This window comes from Epinephelus fuscoguttatus, linkage group LG1, assembly GCF_011397635.1.
Source record: "Epinephelus fuscoguttatus linkage group LG1, E.fuscoguttatus.final_Chr_v1".
NCBI lineage: Eukaryota > Metazoa > Chordata > Actinopteri > Perciformes > Serranidae > Epinephelus > Epinephelus fuscoguttatus.
In genome coordinates this window covers 38219132-38240863 of record NC_064752.1, presented here as the reverse complement: position 1 = coordinate 38240863, position 21732 = coordinate 38219132, and the positions used below count along the sequence as shown (strand labels likewise).

At 40.6% G+C, this 21732-nt stretch overlaps 2 protein-coding genes across 4 annotated transcripts; both read left to right on the top strand.

Moving 5' to 3' along the window:
* Positions 1-1945: 1945 nt before the first annotated feature.
* LOC125889553 (insulin-like growth factor-binding protein 5) lies at positions 1946-4830 on the top strand. The gene is made up of 4 exons (XM_049577650.1): positions 1946-2557; positions 3419-3447; positions 3552-3671; positions 3765-4830. Exons 1-4 carry the CDS (start codon positions 2242-2244, stop codon positions 3864-3866), a joined length of 567 nt encoding a protein of 188 aa, XP_049433607.1. The 5' UTR covers positions 1946-2241; the 3' UTR covers positions 3867-4830.
* Positions 4831-8462: 3632 nt separating this feature from the next.
* LOC125896502 (phosphatidylinositol 5-phosphate 4-kinase type-2 gamma-like) lies at positions 8463-21378 on the top strand. Of its 3 annotated transcripts, none has more exons than XM_049589112.1 (10): positions 8463-8796; positions 8887-8984; positions 10575-10671; positions 11243-11392; positions 15247-15393; positions 15695-15733; positions 18769-18882; positions 18969-19224; positions 20260-20363; positions 20482-21378. In XM_049589112.1, exons 1-10 carry the CDS (start codon positions 8647-8649, stop codon positions 20560-20562), a joined length of 1236 nt encoding a protein of 411 aa, XP_049445069.1. In that variant the 5' UTR covers positions 8463-8646; the 3' UTR covers positions 20563-21378. The 3 variants fall into 3 exon arrangements, with proteins under 3 accessions (XP_049445069.1, XP_049445070.1, XP_049445077.1); XM_049589120.1 differs by having other exon boundaries at positions 8714-8800; XM_049589113.1 differs by lacking the exon at positions 15695-15733.
* Positions 21379-21732: the final 354 nt, after the last annotated feature.

Here is a 21732-nt window from a genome sequence, read left to right as displayed (position 1 = left end):
ATTTACAGTCATATTTAGTGAAGTATGGTTTTACTTTTAGGCAAGAATCACACAGTAGCTGAAGTTGTGCTTTTTAGTCACAGTCAGATGGATATTCTATTGAAGTTTGCTTTGAACATCTTTTCCTTCCAGTATAAAATCTGTAAGACGCACAAAGAAAGACAGGGATTTTTTGGTACTTAACCAAAAATCCTCCTGTCAGCAATGCAATGTGGCCCTTTCATTTCTATTTAATTTTTCTTATAGGCCTATCACAGGGTTGTGTCTTATGTTGTATTATTGGTGTACATCATTGTATTAGCTGGTACATTTTTTGGAAATCAAGTTGAGAGACTGTCACATAAAATACATAATACATATTGGACTGTTTTTTAATCAAAAATCAACTTCAACTTAACGTCACTAGAGGGCAAAACATGAGAGAACACATCAGAATATAAATATTATGTGGGGAACCAGATACAGTGATCTGAAACAACAGTGGTCAACAACCATCAATATCAACGTCAACAACATCGTCATCATCATCATCATCAACAACACCATCACCATCACTCATCACATGATCACACCAAGAGTAACAACCAGCCAAAAGAGTAGCCTCAGTACTAGTATGACTCTTCACTGCCCTGCACTCAAAACAGAATTGGCAGATACCTTATCACAATAACAAAAATAAAGAAAAAACAATATTTTTAAAACCTGCTTCAATAGGGTATGCTCATAATGTTTCTATCCCTCTGTATTGGCCTTCATTTACATTGTATTTGTATCTGAGATGATGAAGTGATCTTGGTATTAATGTATTAAGTTAGAAAACATGTTTTGAGATCGTGTCTTCTAATTGAATGTGTTTGTGACTCACAGACAGGAATTTGCAGGGTGGGACTTTTTTCGCTCGTGGCTATTAATGTCTTAGTCATCCAACCTTGAGTGGCACTCCTTCAGCCGCTCTGCGTCGGCCATTTCCTCAGAATCTTTAGCCCTGCAGTTAAACACTTTGTAAACACGCTCTTTGAGCAAAGTGTTTGTTTAGTGGTTGCTATTTAAAGAAGTCATAACAATGTCAAAAACAAGGATGAAAAGGTTGGAGGTAATTACACACATTTTGTCATAATTGGATTTATAGCCTACTTATATTGTTTTGAGACTTTTGAAAGAGCAGTAAAGTTCATTTATACTGTTTTTCAAGTTTTTTTTTACTGAATTTATGTGCATTTTAAATCATCCCCAGAGTTAGGGACCCTCTATGTCTCAGGGTCACAATAATCACCATAAACTGCCCAGAGCAATAACAATGGATCATGGAGCTATTTACTGTCTAAATAAAATTTTAATGTACATGGTTGAGGTTTGAGAGTTGAGGTTTCGTAGGTTTGTTTGTAAAATCTGCAACACAAGTAGTATTTGCAACTGTCAGAAATATATTGCGGAGTAAAATGTACAATATTTGCTTGTGAAATGTAAAAGTAGCACCAATCCAAAGTACTCAGGTAAATAACAACTAGCCTAGATTGACAGTAAATGTAGAACTTGAATAAATGCTGATGGCTTTGCTGTTTCATTCTGTGCTTTTCCTCAAGTGTGTTATTTTAGTTTTCAACTACTTCTGGTAATAATAAATTCTGTACAGTCAGATGACCAAATTCAATTTCATGTTTCTTTTTGACGATGAAAAACAGTGATTATTAAAACTTAAAGAGTGAATTTCTCATCTGCTGAGCTGTTATTGGTGGGTTCCATGAAAGCATCACCTCTGTAAATAAATGACCCCTCAGTGGGGAAAAGGCAGAGCAATGGAGTAGCATACACAGCAATCACTTGTGATTTATACCGGTGTAGAAACACATTACTTTCCTGCAAGATGACAGACAACAAATGGTATGACTATGCGTGAGTGTTAGTGTGTGCGTGTGTGTGTGTGTGTCAGAGACAAGGGGAAACGGGGTGTGCTCAGCTGTGTGGAAATGAGAGGGAAAAGTAACATTCTCCATCACGTACCCTCCCATACCTTTCTCCACTGGTTTTGGCTCTTTAAAAGCCGCTGCCAGTGGTTTCTGACAGCCTCATTATCATCATCTTGGCTTGAGGGAATTCCTATCCACCTTTCGACACAAGGGCAAACTGCAGTCAGAGGAACTAAACTAAGATAGTTAAGCAGAGGGATCAGAAGTCCTCAGTCAACAAGTCAGTTGCAGGAGACTGTTTTGTCATTTATTAGTGGACAGCTTTCAGTGTGAGATGCTTCTGTATTTAAACATCCTGCTGCTGCTCATCCTGCAGCCAGCTGTGTCGAGTCCAGTGCCGCTGACCACACCGTCCAGAGGATGTCCCACCTGTAATACAAAGTTCACACAGAGTCAGCCGACTGTAGATTCAAATACCACCGCTCTGGCTGTTGGAGAACCATGTGGGGTCTACACTCTGAGCTGTGCCAACGGTCTGCGGTGTGAACCTTCAGAGGAGGAGCAGAGGCCTCTCCGTGCCCTGCTGGAAGGCAGGGGAGTCTGCACTAACACCAGCAGCGTCAGCCCGACTGAAAGTGTCAAGACTCAAGGTAAGGTTCACAATCTGTGCTCAGAGGAGGAAATTCAGACTGTCATTAGGTAACGTTTATGGTCAAGGGTGTAAGTTTCTTTTCACCACTGCAACAGGAGGTTTAGGGTCCTGTGCCAGAAACCTTTGAGCACCAAACACTTAATTTCCTGCATTCTGGGGAATTTTTATGCATCAATTTGTGTATTTTCTGCATCAATTTGTGGTGTAAATGTCGTTAATCTCTCAAAACAAAAGTCTGTTTTTATTGAGGGGAATAAATGCACATGTTCTAAATACTGAGGGGGACGTGTCCCCTGCATCCCCATGAAAACTACGCCTTTGTTCATCATGTGGCTTTTCACAACAACACTCATTATTTGCTGGTTGATTTGTCAGTCTTTGACGGAGCATCTGTCTTACATTTCACATTTAATCAGTAAATTTAGGTTCAGTCAGTCTTCCTGTAATGTGATCCTAAGTTTCTGATAGTGAAGAGAAAACACACCTGTTTATTCACACAATGAGTTTCTTTCTCCACAGCCCGACTGCTCAGTCCCGGGCAGGCTGTTACATAAAAACATCAGTGTAAGAAGATGTAATTAAATATCACAGTAGGTTGCATGATTTTTTTATATGGCTCATCGGCCACAGTATACTCACTGATTTTCTTTTCAAGATGTGGTTTATTACTTTTATTGGTGCTTTTAGTATCATTAATGCCAGTCATTAAATGTGAAGTGCCTTAAAAAGTGTCTTAAAAAAAAGCAATATTTGGAGCTGACCTTGAAATAAAATGAAATGAATATTGTTTGATTTAAACAGGTATTCACACAGTAATAAGTGATCCATGCTAAGTGTTTTTGTCTGTGTCTGATCCTAGACCCAACACCTACTGAGGATCCAGATGAGGTAAAAAAAACATTTTTATCTGATGACCTGAAGGATTAAAAGTATCAGTACATGGATTACACTCAGTCAGGCACTCACATGTCTCTGTTAAACTCTTTCTGCAGGCTCCATGTCGTAAACTGCTAACCACCCTTATCAAAGGTCTTGATGCCCATTTATTTAAGTCACATCATGACATCTACATGCCCAACTGTGACAAGCGTGGTTTCTTCAGGAAGAAGCAGGTCAGCTGAACCATATGAGACATATCAGACTATAGACACGTGTTTGTATTTCAAGCTGCAAAAACAACCCGTGTGTTTGCTGTGTTTGTGCAGTGTTGGTCGTCTCGAGGTAAGCGACGTGGCAAGTGCTGGTGTGTGGATCAGAACGGCATGCCAGTCGCTAACACTAAACAGAGGGGCGGCCTGAGTTGCTGAAATGCATGAAGCGTGGACTGAAGCAGAGGAGGCTGACGCTTCATTACCGATACAAGATAAAAGATGAAGGAACACCACACAGAGTCTGAAGCAGCTCAGCACAGTCTCACATTTCATTCTCCACCAGCCACAAACAGCTGTCCACCAATGAAAAGCTGTTTCCAAATCAGGTGTAACTTTGTCTCCTTGCGCCCTCTACTGAACATGTTAGGACTGTATTGATTAGATGTTACTTTCACATCTGCTTATATGAGATGTAGACTATATTAGATTTATATTAACATTTGAAATTATCCAGACAATTGTGGCGTACGTTGCAGAAACTGCACTTACAGTTTGGGCCACATGTTCAAGTTGTTTATCTCCATGTTGATACCACTATCCTTTAATATCATGAATCCATTGATATTTCATGCCATCAACCAAGTTTCAGGAACAGTATGATTTGGATCATTGTATCATTTTTTTTTTTTTTTTGACTATTGTACAGCGAGCTTGAGTGCCATGAAAGGCGCCTTATAAATAAAATGTATTATTATTATTATTATTATTATTATTATTATTATCATATTTATAAATATATTTTCAGATTATTTTTTTTTAACTTTGAAACCACTGTAACTGTATTACTGTAATTTCTGTACATAATCTCTACATGGATTCCTATTTATGTTATTTTGATATGGTATTATATTTATGTTAATATTGCTCAAAATTTGAATAAGTAATTATATAGTGGTTGCCCATTAGACCAGACATCTATGGTATAATGTTGAACACCTGCATTTCTAATGCAGAATTAGTTAAGGGCATTATTATTGTATTATAATGATTTTCTGTTTGGGATTGAAGAAAACGTGCCTTTAAAACAATGAGAGGAGGTGTCTTTAACAAAGGTTAAAACTGGGCAGGATTACAAATATAGAGAGACTTGGTGTGGATGCTCTGTGGATTTTGTGCATTTAAGGGATCTATTGTTACCTTTTCTTTTTTTTTTTAATAAAAATGACTTTGCTCAAGAAGTAAATCCATGTAGTCCTTCAAATCAAAGGGAAGAAGAAGAAGAAGAAGAAGAAAATAATTGTTTGCTGTGGATAGCTGCAGAGTGGGAGAGCAATACATCGCATGTAACAAGTGTACAGAATAATGATTAGAGCATAGAAAGAGTTGAAAGAGAAAGAACGTTCAATAAGCTCACATGTCAATGTTGGATTGAATATGACTTTGGCTGCAGTGAAACTATCACTACAGTTTATTATCTGCTTACTTGTGGTAATAAAAAGCATCATGATGTTTGTAATAACTTGTGAAAGATGTAGACAGCGATAACACTGAGTGCCCCCCAGAAATCTAAAGTCTACTCTTTGGTTGAACTGCTCATAACTAAAGTCCACAGTGCGGCAATAACCTGTGGTGAAGGTAATTGTTCCACTTGAACACAGAATCACCACTAACTACAGTTTCAGAAAGGTAGCCTTTATCAAAAGGCGACAGGGTGTCAAACTGATTTTAGTTAATGGGCCACATACAGCCCAGTTTGACCTCAAGTGGGCCGGACCAATAATTGCATAATAACCTAGAACAAAAAAACCCTCCTCTTTCATTTGGTGTAAAGAAGTACAGATACATTCTGAAAATGTTCATCCATATACACAACCGATGATGAACAGCCTGAAAAATGAGTACAACACCAACCAACAATATGTCTCAATTCTCCACATTTAGTCAGTCTACTGAACCAAACTGGCAGTTATCCCCTGCCCTACAAACCATTCACAAATCTGGAGTTTTGGCAGTGCCTTATAGCAATAGTGTCTGATACAGATTCCTTTGTACTGAAAATGCAGATTGACAATAGTTTGCACAACATTATCTTTAAATATTTATCAGAGAACTGTATTCTGGTCAGGGTGGAAAGTAGGGTACTCACTGTTTAACTTGCTCCTGAAACCTGGCACCTCTTGGCCTTCACAAGTGGATCAATATTAGGTGTGCCAATTCATCCAGAGGGCCAGACTGGACCCTTTGGTGAGCTGGTTCTGGCCCACAGGCCATATGTTTGACACCCCTGGTATTTAGGAAAATTAGGATTATTATGATTATTAGGATATAAGTGGCAAATAACATGCTGATACATTCTGTTATCTCAAGATAAAAGTGCTCAGATATTTTACTTAAGTAAAAAATAGCAATATACCACAGTCCAGAAATACTGTTACACTAAAAATGTATTTAAGCAAAAGTACAAAAGTTATTTTGCAGAGTAGCCCATTTCAGTACCTTGCTGAACTTCTCTGCCCCTACTCCAACTCCCGACCTCTTAGATCTTCAGAACAATGTCTTTAACTGTCCCATGATTGAGGCTGGTGGGTGAGGGAGATCATGCCTTTGCGGTAGCTGCTCCAAAGCTTTAGAATAGCCTTCTACTCTCAATCAAATGCTCCCACTCCCACACTTTGAAGACAAATCTTAAGACGTACATGTTTTCAATGGCCTTTGGCTGTTCTGGTTTTAATATTTTAGTATTTTAAAAGTATGTAGTTATTCTTCCTGATGTCATTCTGTTTTATATTTGTGTTACATTGCTATGTATCTGTGTGCCATTCTTTTATTTTGTACAGCAATTGGGTCAACTGCAGTTGTTTATAAATGTGCTATATAAATAAACAAGTACAGAAGCTACTTGTGGTAATGTTGGCTACTTAAGTTACTTTGCACCACTAAAAGTCAGTCACACGTCACATGCATGACATGAGTAAAGATTAGGCTATGGCTGCACATTGTTTCATGGAGACTGGGGGCTGCTGTTACATCTAAAATTGCACCAGTCAGAACCATGAAACAGCAGGTGCTCTGTGGCACTTCCTCTGTGCCTGCCAACAGAAAAACTGATGTCTCATATTTGTCAAAGTTGTGTTTTATATTTGTAGAATTATAAGATTAATTACACTGTTTTAATTAAACTGCAATTGACTGTTCAATTGATGTTAAATTGTTTCATCTATATTCCTTGGGAATTAAATGACCTTTCGCTAAGCCACTTCCCTCTGTGATGGTCCAACAAGCTGTCGTAGTAAGCGTGGAGCCCACACTGTAACTAACTGCACTCCCTGAAGAAATATTATCATATTTTTGGGAAAATGAAACAGTGATTCCGGAGAGAAGCAGACAGAGGGGTCTACAGTTTGTGTTTGAAGGATATATCCAGGATGTCAAACACAATGCGATGACACACAGCTGGTTAAAAATCAGCAAAGTTTCCCTGCTTCCCTTCACTGGTTGTTGTACAGCAGGTTCAATCTTTATTCACTGTTATAATCATTAAAAAGCAAAAGCAGCATGTGTATACATTCAGTAGGCTATATCTTCAGTAGCTAGTTTGCTAACCCTACACTTTTCAGGGTTTGATTTTGGTTTTGGAAGAGAGAAGAAACATATATCTTTTTCCAACCTCTCCAGGTAACGAGTATCATTAATACATGATGTGCCTCAGGCACAACATTTAGCTCCAAATCCACAAAACCAGACAGAAAATGAAGTAAATCTGAAACGATTACATTAGAGTCAATGGAGTGTATATGATTGGCATAGCAGTTTTTTAGATGTTACTGAATCACTAGAATCAGTTCATTAAAAAGATTCGTTCACCGAATCGTTCAGTGCTTGGCGGGAGGAGCCATGACTGTGTACTGTGTAGTCCAACTCACTGAACTGATACACGGCTGAGCTGCTGCTGCATCTGCTCTTCACTGGTGAGTCTCATTACTGGCCAACGTTGGCAACGTTTTAAATTTGTTTATCTGGAAACTAAGTCTGTTAAAACAGTGGGGAGGTGTGTGATTGTGTTCATGTGGCTTGACTCCTGGCTACATTAGCCATTAGCTTGGAGAAAACGGTCCCTATGAAAGTGTATCGCTGAGAAGAAATGATCTGAATCACTCAGGGATCAGGGTTACGTCGTTCACCGAGTGATTCGTTCACCGACTGATTCATCACACTGTAGACAGTCCCTCCCTGCACCCTGGCTGCCTCGCGATTCGCGAGTGATTCATTGATCGCACGGACTGAATCGGCAGTTCCACTCCCGGCCAGCACACTCGCTGCTGAGCTCAACTGAACTGAGAAACGAACGAATCAGTTCCGGAAGTGATTCAGCTCAGTACGTTCACTCAACAGATTCGTTCTTTTGAATGATTCATTCGCGAATGACATAACACTAATGGAGTGCAGCTGTGTTGTTGCCTGACCCTGGTCTGAGTCGGCCTGATGCTACATTATATTGGCCAGTCTGCGTCTGGGGGCGGGATTTAGCGAAGGGTCAGTTGTGGTCCTTAGTATTTATATGAAGGTATTAAGTGTGCTGCATGGGAGCAGATGTAAAATTCGAATTCTGGTGTTTCAATCAATATTGTGAGTCTAACATTGCTCGTAAAAACATTTGATGATTGTTAACAGAAGTTAGCTACATGAAAAATACACCCAAATTATTCAAGAGGTTTTTGAGTGATGACCTAAGAGTGTTACACTTGCCCCCGGTCTCCCCTTCAACCTGCAATGCTGGTGTTGTCCGGAGGTCGCCGGTGTTTGATTGCATTGTTGTTGCACTGAATCGACCTCAGTCTCTGAACCAGGAGGTGTTAAGCCGGTTCACAGCACATTGCAGCTGCACAGACTCCTACTGTATGAGGCGGACTGCACGCTGCTTTACATAGACAGGACGCTACAGATGACAAGTCAAACCCTGCTCAGGCTCACACACTGAGATACGCGTAGAGGTGCGATGTCGTCTCCCAGTGCCACCTCCAACCCTCTCAACTCTCTGGCGCCCAAACGGAAAACCAAGAAGAAACACTTCGTGCAGCAGAAAGTGAAGGTTTTCCGAGCCAGTGACCCCGTGCTGAGCGTGCTGATGTGGGGAGTCAATCACTCGGTAGGTGCGTGGGCTGCTCACTGACACTATAAGTTTTTAACTGTGTGTCAATATGTTTATTAACTCTTCATCCACTGATCTCACGCGCAGATTAATGACCTGAGTCAGGTGCCTGTACCTGTCATGCTGCTCCCAGACGACTTCAAAGCCAGCACCAAGATCAAAGTCAGCAACCACCTCTTCAACAAGTACTGTGCTCCACTCAGCTCTGTCCGTCTCATTGTAGGAACCTTCATCCTGCTTCCTGTGATTTGCACAGATTTTGAGGCTCCTGTGATTTATTTGCCTGCCTGTGCTTATCAGGAATTGCAGCCCCTCTTTAGAGAACAACGATGCTTTTATACACTAACAATACCTTCAATAGTACCAAACCATTACCACTAACAATAACTAGCCCAAAAAGATGAAAGACATAATAATTTAGCTTGTCTTGAGGATGGTGTGCTGAATGCAGCTTTGTCAAGGTGATGTAAAAGAATGAAACTGTACACCAGGGTTGGACAGGCAGTTGTTCCAGTGGTTGTGTAACACAGCAACATTCAGAAGTTTAGTCCAAACAAAACAGAAAAAAAGCTATATTGATGAATTCATCAGAAAGGTTGCAGGGCTCGCAGAGGATGAGCGTCAGTCAGACAAAGTCTTAGACAAAAGCTGCTTCAGAATAACTGTTTATAAAAGCTGTGCTGTACACTCAGTCTTCACTGAAGTTCAGTTTCTATACAGATGGAGTCTAGAAAACTTGAGTGGCTTTGAATAATCCTTTAATCCATCCAGGAATCCGGGTCGTGTAAAGACTTATAAACAGAGGTGGGAAGAACAATAAAATATGTTTTCAAGTTGAAAAAGGGCTGTTACCTTGGAGAGATTTACTCAAGTGTTTTTCATATTGCCTATTGTGGAAAAATAAGGGTGCTGAAGAGAACTCAGTCAGATCGTTTAAACTTAACTGTGATGAAATTGATAATTTGGACAATTAATAAACCAGCAGACTTGACACCAGGGGTGGATTTTAAAACTTTCGGCCTCTGGGCACATATATGCAAATGGCCCCACCACCTCTCCGACACACAGACCTGGTGGTGCTTTTGCCTCTTTTTGTTGTTGTTTTGCATCTCTGTGTTGTCATTATCCACCTTTTTGAGGTTCTGTGCCTTTTTTTCCCGTCCTTTTGTGTGTCTTTGTGGTTGTTTTGCAGTTATTTTGTGTCTCTTTACATCTCTTTGTGGTATTTTTGTGTCTCTTTTCAAGGGTCTCTTCCCCGTCAGTAATTTGCGTGACATTGTGCAGGCCAGGTGGTCCATGACACTTTGAGCCCCTGGGCCTGTGTCCAAAAGGCCAGTTTAGTAATCCATCCATGCTCGGCATCAGCATGCCATTAAATACATATGGAATTCTTTTTTACTGGCATTAAAGCATGCACACATTTATGGTATTAATTAATAAACACTATTTGTAATTGGTTACTGTCTCTGCTTGGAAGAGTGTACCAGTGTAGAAACAGCTGCACAAAACAGCAGGCATTTAAACCATGTGAAATCCTTTTGATCACATGATTTGACCATGTTTTGTTTTTGTGCGCTGATTTAAAATATATGTGCTGTAAGAAAAAGATAAAGGGAGATCATTTGTTTAGTATTTATTAATAAAGCATTGGTAGCTCCTGTATAGCTCCCAGTCAAGTACAGTTGCTGATCAGATGCTGTGTGAGGAATGTTGCAGCACAGTATATCAAGCTATATTGTTCTTATTTTATGTGTTCAAATATCTTTGTTTCTCAGAGAGAATCTTCCAGGACAGTTCAAATTCAAAGACTACTGTCCACAGGTGTTCAGAAACCTGCGAGAGCGCTTTGGAATTGAGGACCAGGATTACCAGGTATGATTACTAACATTTGATTGTGCCAAAATGAAACATGAACAAGGTAACAAGGTGGAAAACAGAGAGACAGATTTGAACAAACACAAAGCACCTTAGGTTCTCCAGTGTTTTTTTTTCTCTTTTCTGAAAAACCAGACACTGTTCTGCGTGTGTCGGGCTGCTCCCTTTCAAATTTGCATTTCTTTGTGTGATATTTGCATGTGGCAGGTGGCAGACAGAGTCATCATCTGCTCCGCTCAGTACACATTTGCTAAGCACACAATTACTAGGTGAGGCGTACTGTATGTGTGCTTTAAACTATGTGCTGATGAAAGCTTAAGTTCTGCATATGGACAAGACTGATGCAGCAAATGTCTTGAAACATTGTGTGTTTCTGTGTTCCGGCATGATGAAACAAATATGCCTTACATGTCAGAATGTCCCATCTGTTTGCAACATTAATTGTGTTTCAGTGTTTGGATGAGAACAGTTTAAAACAGTAAAAAACATTTCACTTGGCTGATGTGTTGTGCTGCTGATGTCACACGGTGCCACTGCTCAGAGATGCCATCCTCCCTCTCACCAACAGGTGTCTCTGGCCCGCAGTCCTCCGCTAAAAGACGAGGAGGGGCAGCGCGTGGGTCTGCTGCTGACGTCATACGACCGCACTTTGGTAGTAAAAGAAATCTCCAGTGAGGAGGTGGAGGAAATGCACAACATCCTTTCTGAGTATCACCAGGTAGGACAGACACAGGGTGGAAAGCTTAGTCATGGTGAGGAGGTTTAAATGTCCTTTCACAGTAAACAAAACATTATCTTAATCAATCTGTTTCCTAGTTTGTGATTAACTGCGGTCATTAAAATCTGATCATACATTTCATGAGTCACAAATTTTTCTACGCATTCTGTCCTTCGTCTTTTGTAGAAAATTTCAATGTGCTCTTTCTGTGATAACCCTGGTTGCTATGGCAAAGGTTTTACAACATCAGAGCTAAAGGATGAGTGTTTGAATTTCAAGCAGTTTTTCTTCTACAACAAGTGAAACATGACCAGAGCTGTTTTGTCATTTGAATTACAGTTTATAAAGATATCTAATATAAAGCAAAGACAAGCTGTCACGACTGTTTCTGTTTCCACACACATTTATAAAGAGCAGACTGATGGGAAAGAAGAGGGCAAGATGTACTCTAAAGGCACTTAACTAAACAAAATAATATCTGACGCTACACGTTGGCAAAATAAACACAATATTTTTTGTTGATGTACTGGGGTGTAATGAAGTATGTTTGTCCAAACAGACCTTTTTCACAGCAGATATTTTGTCTTGTCACAGCAGAAAAAGCACATTTGTTATCACTTATCCGTTCTATTCAAGTGTCCCAGTAAGCCTTGACGGTGTAACAGTGAGCCAGCATGCACAATGCCAGGACCCGGAAACTGAAATAGGCTAAATCAGAATCAGCCATCATTAATTTTATTATTTACTGTTCTTTTCCGACTGTGATATGTTGATAGAAAAGGTTTCTTTCTTAGATCTATGCAGTGTTTCATTTTATTCTGAGCTTTCGGTCTGTCCAACCTTAATCCGATCGTACACGGCTCAGCAATGGCAGACAGGTAGAAGTAACCAGTCCCTTTCATAGGCAGTTGCTAGAGGGCTGCAACTAACTATTATTTCTGCCAATTGATCTGTCATTTATTTTTTTAAATTAATGGATTCCTGCATTGGTCTGTGAAATGTCAGAAAATGGTGACACATGTGGATCATTGTTTCCCACAGCCCAACATGACGTCCTCAAATGTCTTGTTTTGTCCACAAACAAAAGATATTTAGTTCACTCTCACAGAGGAGCAAATAAACTAATGAATATTCACATTTAAGAAGCCTGAATAAGAGAATTTTGACTTTTTTGTTCTTCTCTTAAATTACTCAAACCAACTAATTGATTATCAGATACATTTGCTTGGCTCCAACACTTTAACAGCTAATAACTGACTGATTAAACAATTAATCATTGCAGCTATTGTATTCAACACACCTGTGCAGAACCCTGGTGGTAGACGTTCGACCTCTTGGGAACTGAATTGGAATACTGTGAGGTACAAGACTATACTTGTTATAAAACACAAAAGGGGCTGGGACACAGTGAGTAAGCCTACAGAAAGACAAAGTGACCTGTCAGATATCTCTTGAAAAAAGGCCTTTACATTCATGCCTTCCTTTTTGTGTAACCACTTGTCCTGGAGACGCGGAGGGGCTGGAGCCTATCCCAGCTGACATTGGGCGAGAGGCAGGGTACACCCTGGACAGGACGCCAGACTATCACAGGGCTGACACAACCCTTTGATGGAAAAGGGGTAGACAAACAACATTGGGCATGGACAAACATGGACAAACAATCATTCACACTCACATTCACACCTACAGCCAATTTAGAGTCACCAGTTGACCTAACCTGCCTATCTTGTCTTGTCTTTGGACTGTGGGAGGAAGCTGGAGTACTCGGACAAAACCCATGCTGACATGGGGAGAACATGCAAACTCTGCACAAGGGGACTCTTCCAACCTGAGTTCGAACCAGGAACCCTCTTGCTGTGAGGCGACATTGCTAATCACTGTACCACCGTGCCGCCAAGAAGGCTTATAGCTACGTGAAAATGTTTGAAGACAAATGCTATCCCACAAGAATCATGAAAAAAAAAGAAAAAGAAAAGAAAAACAATCATAGTTTGGTGTGTTGTTGGCTTAGTGGTAGAGCAGGCGCCCCATGTACAAGGCTGTTGCCGCAGCGGCCCGGGTTTGACTCCAGCCTGTGGCCCTTTGCTGCATTTCTCTCTCTCCCCCTTTCACGCTTGTCTGTCCTATCAATTAAAGGCTTAAAAATGCCCAAAAAAATCTTAAAAAAAGAAAAACAATCATAGTTTAATCAGCTTTTTCCAGAGCCTTGAACTGCATCTCACGGTCTTCAGTGGATGAAATTTGCTCAGCGTATGCAAATCCCTGATGGAGGCCATGAAATGTGGTTAAAAGCTCCAGAAAAATGTAGTAGAGCCCCCGTACAGTTTTTAAGTGAACAGACAAAAGTTTATTTTTCATTCATTCAGGAGTTTAATGCATTTTCTTCCACATAAAACTCTCGCAAAGCAAATTAAATCCAGCATTGTTTACATCCCATGAATGTGTAAAGAGAACTGGATACAGCACCGGAGACGGGTCCTGGAACTTTTTCCGTCCGAGCTGGCTACTGTAGAAGCAAAAATCGGTGCCTGGAAGTGGGCCAGATGGCACCCAACCTCGTCTCCTACTTCTCCTGCAGATCGTCCTCTGATGTTGATTTGATACCTTAGGTTCAGTTGGCAAACACTTAAAGAAACACTGGAGTCGAGTAGAATCAGGTGCAATCGAGTTTAATGTGTTCACAAGCAACAACACATACAACTCATTGAGTCAGGCTCCGGAGCACGACTGAAGACTGGCTCTCAGTGCGCTCTTTTTTAAGCTGGTGGAGGTTCGACAGAATCTCCACCTCTTTTCGTTAATCCTTCCCACTTAGACCCAAATCTATTGGTGGCGAGCTTTTTCTTTTGTCCAATCCTGAACAGACCTGTTTCTAATGGTGTAATCACTTTCACTTTGGGCCTGGAATTTCCCAAACTCTCCACCCTTAGGTTTGGGCCTGCTTTCACTTTATTTTTTAAAAAACATGTAAACTTGGGGACTTTCTCTATACAGTCCCCTGTGCATTCATGCAATGTGAGCTTAGAGCGTGTGTCATGCAATACAAACATTAAAGAGTGTGCGTGTTATTATTAAACAATACATGGTGTGGTGTATGTGTGCTCTTCAATGTGAATGCATAACCTTGTGTTGTGAATACATGAACTTGTGTAACATTGTTTTTATCACACATAGATGCATAACAAACAGGTTTATAGGAACTTGTAACATAAAACATGGTTATATGAACTTCACTCTTAATCAGCTTATGCAGTTTAATACTTTAATCTGATTTAAGAATACTTTTATCTGATTTAAGATTAAATCTTACACTACACTACTTACGGTTTAGCCCTCTGCTAACTTGAAGTGTCTAGACTCTGAAATGTTATTGGACAGAACAGACCAAATCCTGAGAACAAAGGTTGGTTGTGATGCTCAAAAAATGCATCCTTTGATTTACAGATCTCTCCTTCCCAATGTGAGCCTATGAGGAAAAGTCTGTTTGGGCCCAATGACATCCCATGACAGACCTGGAAGTTGTAGTTACACGATTTAGCCATTACGTCAAATTGGCATCAAAGTCCAGCACTGCTCCTGGGGGCCTGTTACCCCCATGCTAGCAGTCTTCTTCTTCTGTGCCTTTTCTGGCATATTGTTGCGTTTCTCTGCAACTTTGTTACTGCCACCTGTAGCTCATTAGAATGGTGTGAAATTATTGGCAGGACTGTGTATCACCTCACTCATGTGCTTGCACAAGAACAACCAAAACAGGCATGCTACGTCCAAACATTCCCTTATTGTGCTACATGTTGGGCTGATGCATCCTTTATTTTCCCATCATTCATTGGGTATTCACTGCTCTTCTCTTCTAGCACATCGTTACCTGCCACGGCATTACGCTGCTCCCTCAGTTCCTGGCCATGTACAGAGTCACTGTGGAGAACGAGGACACCTACCTGTTAGTTATGAGGAACATGTTCAGCCACAGACTGCACGTACACAGGAAGTATGACCTCAAGGTAAATCCAGCAGGAGGCGTGCAGCTAGATGAGGATTCAGAGAGAGTCATCAGAACAGACATCTTATTATTAATGGGACACTGGCAGCCTGGCCTGTTGAAGCATCTGAGTTTTTAGTTTTGCCTTGGCTTATTTTCCCAACCTGACTGTTGAATATATGGCACGTATGACGTATGAAGAAACTGCCTCTCAGGGGCTTGTAACTGATAGAAAATTAGCCAGGAATGTGAAGGTAAAGTAATGTGTGAATATGGTTTCTGTAGTATTGTGGCCTCTTAGTAACTGGATTTTTTTTCCTCAGGGATCCCTAGTGTCTCGTGAAGCAAGTTTTAAAGAGAAGGTGAGATCAAATTAAGGTAAAGGTTATATGGAAAGCTCTAGCTAAACTGTACTTTCTGCAACTGTGAAGATTATTGGCAGTTTGCCGAAGGGATGCAGTCAGATTCGTTTTCAGTAACAAGCAAGCATGAATTCTGTCTTGGAGAGTTTAGGGAGGCTTTCACATCAGAGACTTGGATCAGAGTACACAGAGTACACACACAAAGTATAGATTGTTTGATTAGAGTGAACACTTCGTACCGTACCTGGGCATAGTTCATCAAAAAGGTGGTCTCAGTATGGTTCATATGTACTAGGGTAAGGTTCACATCAGGTGTGAAAACCAACACATGGAAGTTGACTGCTTTTTAACGCAAGAAGCTATCAGCAAGTAGAGTTGCAAAGACATTACTCAATGCCACCACTCCTCTCTGCTCTGAAATCTGCATATATGCTCGCAGCACCTGCTGATCTCATCTTCTGACCTGAACAACTGTGGGTGATAACATAGGAGGACAGGCAAGAAGGTCGTTCTTGTTATTGTCTCCAAAATATAAATCATAGCAGGCAGAAGGTTGACTCCATTGTAGAGGTTTGGGATCTTGGGATTGGCGATCTTTTCTATACTATTGTAACAACAGAAACAAATTTCACTTAGATGATGACACAAGTGTATTCCTGTACAGAATAATATTACTAATGTGAAAGCTGAGTAGCAGGTGAGTTGGGGGTTACGAATCAATATAACAACACTGTAAGTCCGTAGCACACCAAGCAAAGTCAAAGTTGGGTTGTCAGTGAGCATCTGCAGCCCTCGTCGGTGCAGTGTGTTCTGCACAATTGCCCCTCATCGCCTTTTTTTATATTTGGCAACAGCGGAACAGAAAACAGAAACAGAATTGAGAAAAGTAAACAGCTGAAGTCAAGAGGGAGTGAGACCAAAACAAACTTGTTATATAAGGTAGATTCTTTCTTCTTTAGCCATTGAGCTATTCAACGGAAACATTTCATGATGGTTTGCGTTGCTCTGTTCTTTCAACATTGGATTGTGTTGTTAATGTGCTAACTGGCTAACTAACATTAAAGTGACACTTACCTTTCTGGAAATTTTGTGCTTTTCTTTGTTTCGGTTAAAATGCTATTAATAAGCTGATGGCACACTAAAATGTAAGTGAATTCCACCAGAGATAAAAAATAAATAAAAAATACCATTCTCATATGCTTTTAAGAAAACTCCGACCAATCATTGCATACGGACCGAATGCAATGATTGGCCGAGCGTCCTGTCTGTCTTCTCCACGTAGAGGCCTCCAACTGACATAACCGCTCGTGTAACTTGTGTGTTTCCACTTACTAGTAACGTTAACGCTACTATCTAACGTTAGCACTGTAACCTTATTCTAAAACTCTTCAGTCATCGCTGACTCTGGTTGAGTCTTAAAACTCCGGGGTTGCATTTGACTGGTTGTAACGTTACACTCGTTCTCCTCTTCCGTGTATCTAACGTTACTTTGCCAACGCCTACGTCTATCATAGACGTAATGAGGACGTAATGGAGGTGGGGGTAGTAGGCCTTTGGAGGGAGGTGGGAGTTGTGGATGTTCAAATTTTTTCTAAGTGCTGTGTGAAATGCAAGAAAGGTAAGAGTAGTCTTCTGGTTTCCCTTTTTGGCTAAAGATTCCACTGATGCTGTCTGCTGATCTGTAGAGATATTTCTTCTCATGCAGGCGCAGAACGTACGTGTTGGTTGGCCGTTGGCTGGTGTTTTTGCGGCATGTTCATGTGCTACTTTTTGGCCGAGATGGGGGTGATGTGAGGTGACGCAACAGTCTGCTTTCATAACCACTAGTTATCTGAAGTTGGTTTGATGTGCCTGGGCTTTATGAGACAGTTTGCTGATATGGATGCCCCAAAAAGAAAAGTCATTTTATACTCATGTCAACGTGCTTTTTTTTTTGATGTCACACAGACTCACTGAAAAAATAATGAATTAGATCTTGCAAGAGAAGCTGAGTTACCTTTAATTAACATGGTCAGATATTTCATAAAACACTGAAAAGAAGGAAAAGAAAAAGTTTGGCACAGCTGCTGTATTCCCTGACTTGTTAAAGGAACAAATGTTGCTGTAAACTAAAAGTTAGGTTCAGTATTATTTACACCACGAAAATGATTTTCTGGTCTACACTTTTTGAAGTGGTGCTCCAGTGATGTAGTACTGTGCCTCCATATAAATTTCCCATCTACCTCCCCCTCAGACATTGTCAACTCAACTGTTTTTACAGGCAGATTGGTATTTCTCCTGAAGAGTAAACTGACTTTCTCTTGTAAAATTGGCTGTATGCCCCCTTAAGAGCTCCCTGAACCAGTTCGATGCTAATTTTCTAACCAAACACAAAAAAAACCCCTCGGAAGTGAAAGAATGATGGTGAGGTCTCAGAGAACTGTAAGTAAATGGAGAAAAGTGTAATTAAATCTATAACTCTTTGTTGCTGGCTTAACGAGGACAAGTTAACGAGGTAGAATCGACTGCAGCTGTGCTACCAGCCCGTCTGCAGGTGTGGGTGTACATTCATGCTGTTTGCCCCAGTTTGACATGCTGTATCTCTGACGACAAATAAGAGACATTTACTGTCTGAAATGTGTGACTGAGGGCAGAGTGTGAAATCACATTGCCTGTATTGTATCTAATTTTAATTGTTTGTGACAAAAGTGATTTTAATATTAGACTTTTTCAAAATGTTTTCCCAGAAAAAAACTGAGCAGTAGACTTTAAATAACACAAGAGCCCCTCTGTTCGCCCTGACCTCGATAAGATGGAAAAATAGAATGGATTGCATTGAAGGGATCGAGTTTTAATGACTGCAGGGCTGTGGAGACCTTTGATCTTTCCAACTGTGCTGATTCTGAAAACAATATTTGGGGATAATGTCGTTTGACTTTTATGCCACTGGAAATAGGACGGCTGATTGTGTTTTAATGAGAAAAATGCTAATGAATATTGTGATCTCTAGGCTAAATGTAAATTCACAGTGGATGACCTTCACTCTGTATTTCCAGGTGAAGGAGCTGCCCACTTACAAGGATGTAGACTTCAGGAATAACATGCAAAAAGTTTACGTGAGCAATGAGGAGAGGGAGAAGATCATGGACAAGCTCAACAGAGATATTGAGGTACGAAAACAGTGTTATAAAGAAGAATGCAGGCGTTGTTTCCCCTGACATGATTTGTGCATGTGTATGTGATCCTCTCACTGCAGTTTCTGGTGCGTATGAGGATCATGGATTACAGCCTGCTGCTGGGAATCCATGATGTGGAGCGGGCTGAGAGGGAGGAGGAGGAGGAGGAGATGGAGTCGTCCTATGAAGAGGAAGAGGAGGATGAAAACGGCTTGGCTCCCGCTCCAGGATCCACATCACCTGAGGGTATCGGCGGCTATATGAACTCCTTTAAGCCCATGGGTCCTGGCGAGTTCGACCCTTATGTGGATGTGTATGCTATTCAAAGCGCCGTAGGTGAGTCCTGACAACTGACATGTCTCTGGTGAGCTGAAGTAGGTTATAGGCAGTGTCAGGCTCTGCAAGTTCAGAGTCCTGGGCAAGCTTCACCTGTCTCAGCCCCCCAAGAACAGAAATATTGTTATTATTATTTATTGTTTTTATTAAAATAAGAACAAGAGCTAATGAAAATAAACAACTAAGCTAATAAGTAAACAATAAAAGAATATGGTATATGCAAATTAGCATTTTTTCCTTTTTTTTATGCACTGCCTCCCAGATGGCTTCTGCCTTTCCATTTTCTCTTCCTCTAATGCTCTCCACATACACTCAACCGCACCCATCGATGCCCTAGCAAGGTCTGACTGTAGCCTTCTTTACACAGAGATTGTGTTATAGGGCCTTTACGAAGTCCCTTCTTTATACCACCTTTGTATTTTTACACAGAACCAAACAACAGTGGCATTATGCCTCTCCTATGTGTGATTTTTAGACAGCATACCGGCATCACAGAATCAAGAGGTGTGACGCACGTATAAAACAACAGCGTCGTCCTCTAGTGTGACATACAATGTATGCATTGGCAGCGTTTTATAAGCAATAACAATGACATTAACATGGCAATAATAATAATTTACTGTCCCTGATGTATGGCGGCTAATCTTGTCCTCTGCTCAGAGGGTAAGGAGCTCCTGTTCCTTAATGTTTTCCTAATTTTCAGCTGCTGTTCTTCTTTGAGTTAGCTGCTAACTGCTATCAGCTACTTTTAAAATCTCCCACAGTGGATCGCACGCATAACATGTTGTCAAAACATCACGCCTGATAAAGACATTAGGGTGAACTGCATTGCCAAGACAAGAGGTGGTACCACCATCATTTTGGCGCCATCCCTATGGGTGGCACTGTAGCCTATGTTGCCTTTAGGAGGATCCACCACTGGTTGTAGGAACCCTGTGCTGCAATACACTTAAACCTCTTCTCGTGCTGGGATGCCAGCAGATAAGATCATATGTGCATATCTCTCACCAGCTGCTGTGAATCTCTCTCATGTAGGTGCACCCCAGAGGGAGGTGTATTTTATGGGTCTGATTGACGTGCTGACGCAGTACGATACCAAGAAGAAAGCTGCTCATGCTGCCAAGGCTGTCAAACACGGGGTGAGAGACTCTTTAAAGGGGCTGGTTGGCATATGCTGTCATCACATCTCTATCCTGTAAGGCTTTCATTTGAGATTCAGTTTCCTCTAATCGACTGTCTCTGTGTGTGTTTGTGCAGGCAGGAGCAGAGATCTCAACAGTTCATCCAGAGCAGTATGCCAAACGTTTCCGGGAGTTCATCACTAAGATCTTTGCATAGTTCAATGATTCAGTGCAGACTACCATCATCCTTTCATACAAGAGGAGTCTCATTATGCAATGCTTATGTAATCTTAACTCAACATTAAGAAGCACTGAAAATTTACTGTTAATTTCTGAATGATCTACATGGTTTTTGAGCATTTTACCCTCCATATCATTCTGTACTGCGAGATGGACTGTGTGTTTATTTTGAACGAAGAACTGGAATTTGCAGATAAGAGGAAAAGTCTTTTTGGCAACTTGTTGTTTTTAATGGGTTTTCTTTTGTTTTCATTTAAAGTTTTGGCAATACTCCACCCCCGAACACAGTGGGAGGTGGAGATGATGAGGAAAACATATTTTCTCTGCACAATAATTGTAGAAAGTCTCACTTGCTGCTGCTCGGGAGCAAGATGTATGTTCTGCTCTTAAATATTAATTTACGACTCCCTTGTCTCCCACCAGTGACAACACTTGACAGCACAAGAATAATTTGAGCAAATCTACAGGGTGTCAATTAGGAACAATACAATGCTCATCTCCTTGTCAGCACCAACGTGTGATTTAAGCTGTTAAGACTGATCTTATCTTAAACGAAATGTTGCCAAATGCAGATTTAAAATAAATAGCACCAGCATAACAATGTGACTGAGAACAGCTGTTAAAAACTGACAGTGGACACAGATTTAAGAATTAAAATTGAATGATATTTCACAGTCTAGCATGTATGACATGAATATGTAAATTCATTATGTTGTTTATCATTGAATGTATTATCAATTACAATATTATGATTATGTGCTATTAAACTGGATTTTTACAAGTGATAAACAAACATGCCAGACTGGCAATTTCATAACTGTTTTCCTTATCAGTAAAGAAATGCACATTTGTCACTATCTGTACACAAAAAAAGTTATGATAATCTGCTGAAGATTTAAGTACAAATAGTTGAATGTTTGTGTTTTGAAAGGCTGAAACTCAAAAGATTTTCTTGCATATCTTGCAACTCTTCAGTAGTGCTGAAGGGCAACACTCCCCTCAGCTCAGTGCTCAGTATTTACAGTGCTACATACAGAAGCAATGCAGTGCATCAGTGGAAGCTATACACTTGCATCATCTGAAAGGCACCACAGCACAGCACAAACTACTAAACCTTAAGCTGATCAAAGAGCTCTCATGTTAAACG

Bases quoted from the DNA above. Each gene is read 5' to 3' on its own strand.
- LOC125889553 (XM_049577650.1), top strand. From the start codon at position 2,242: ATGCTTCTGTATTTAAACATCCTGCTGCTGCTCATCCTGCAGCCAGCT. The intron at 3,448-3,551 runs GTAAAAAAAACA...CTCTTTCTGCAG, and splicing joins CTACTGAGGATCCAGATGAG to GCTCCATGTCGTAAACTGCT. The intron at 3,672-3,764 runs GTCAGCTGAACC...GTGTTTGTGCAG, and splicing joins GTTTCTTCAGGAAGAAGCAG to TGTTGGTCGTCTCGAGGTAA.
- LOC125896502 (XM_049589112.1), top strand. From the start codon at position 8,647: ATGTCGTCTCCCAGTGCCACCTCCAACCCTCTCAACTCTCTGGCGCCC. The intron at 11,393-15,246 runs GTAGGACAGACA...CTTCTCTTCTAG, and splicing joins TCCTTTCTGAGTATCACCAG to CACATCGTTACCTGCCACGG. The intron at 19,225-20,259 runs GTGAGTCCTGAC...TCTCTCATGTAG, and splicing joins TGCTATTCAAAGCGCCGTAG to GTGCACCCCAGAGGGAGGTG.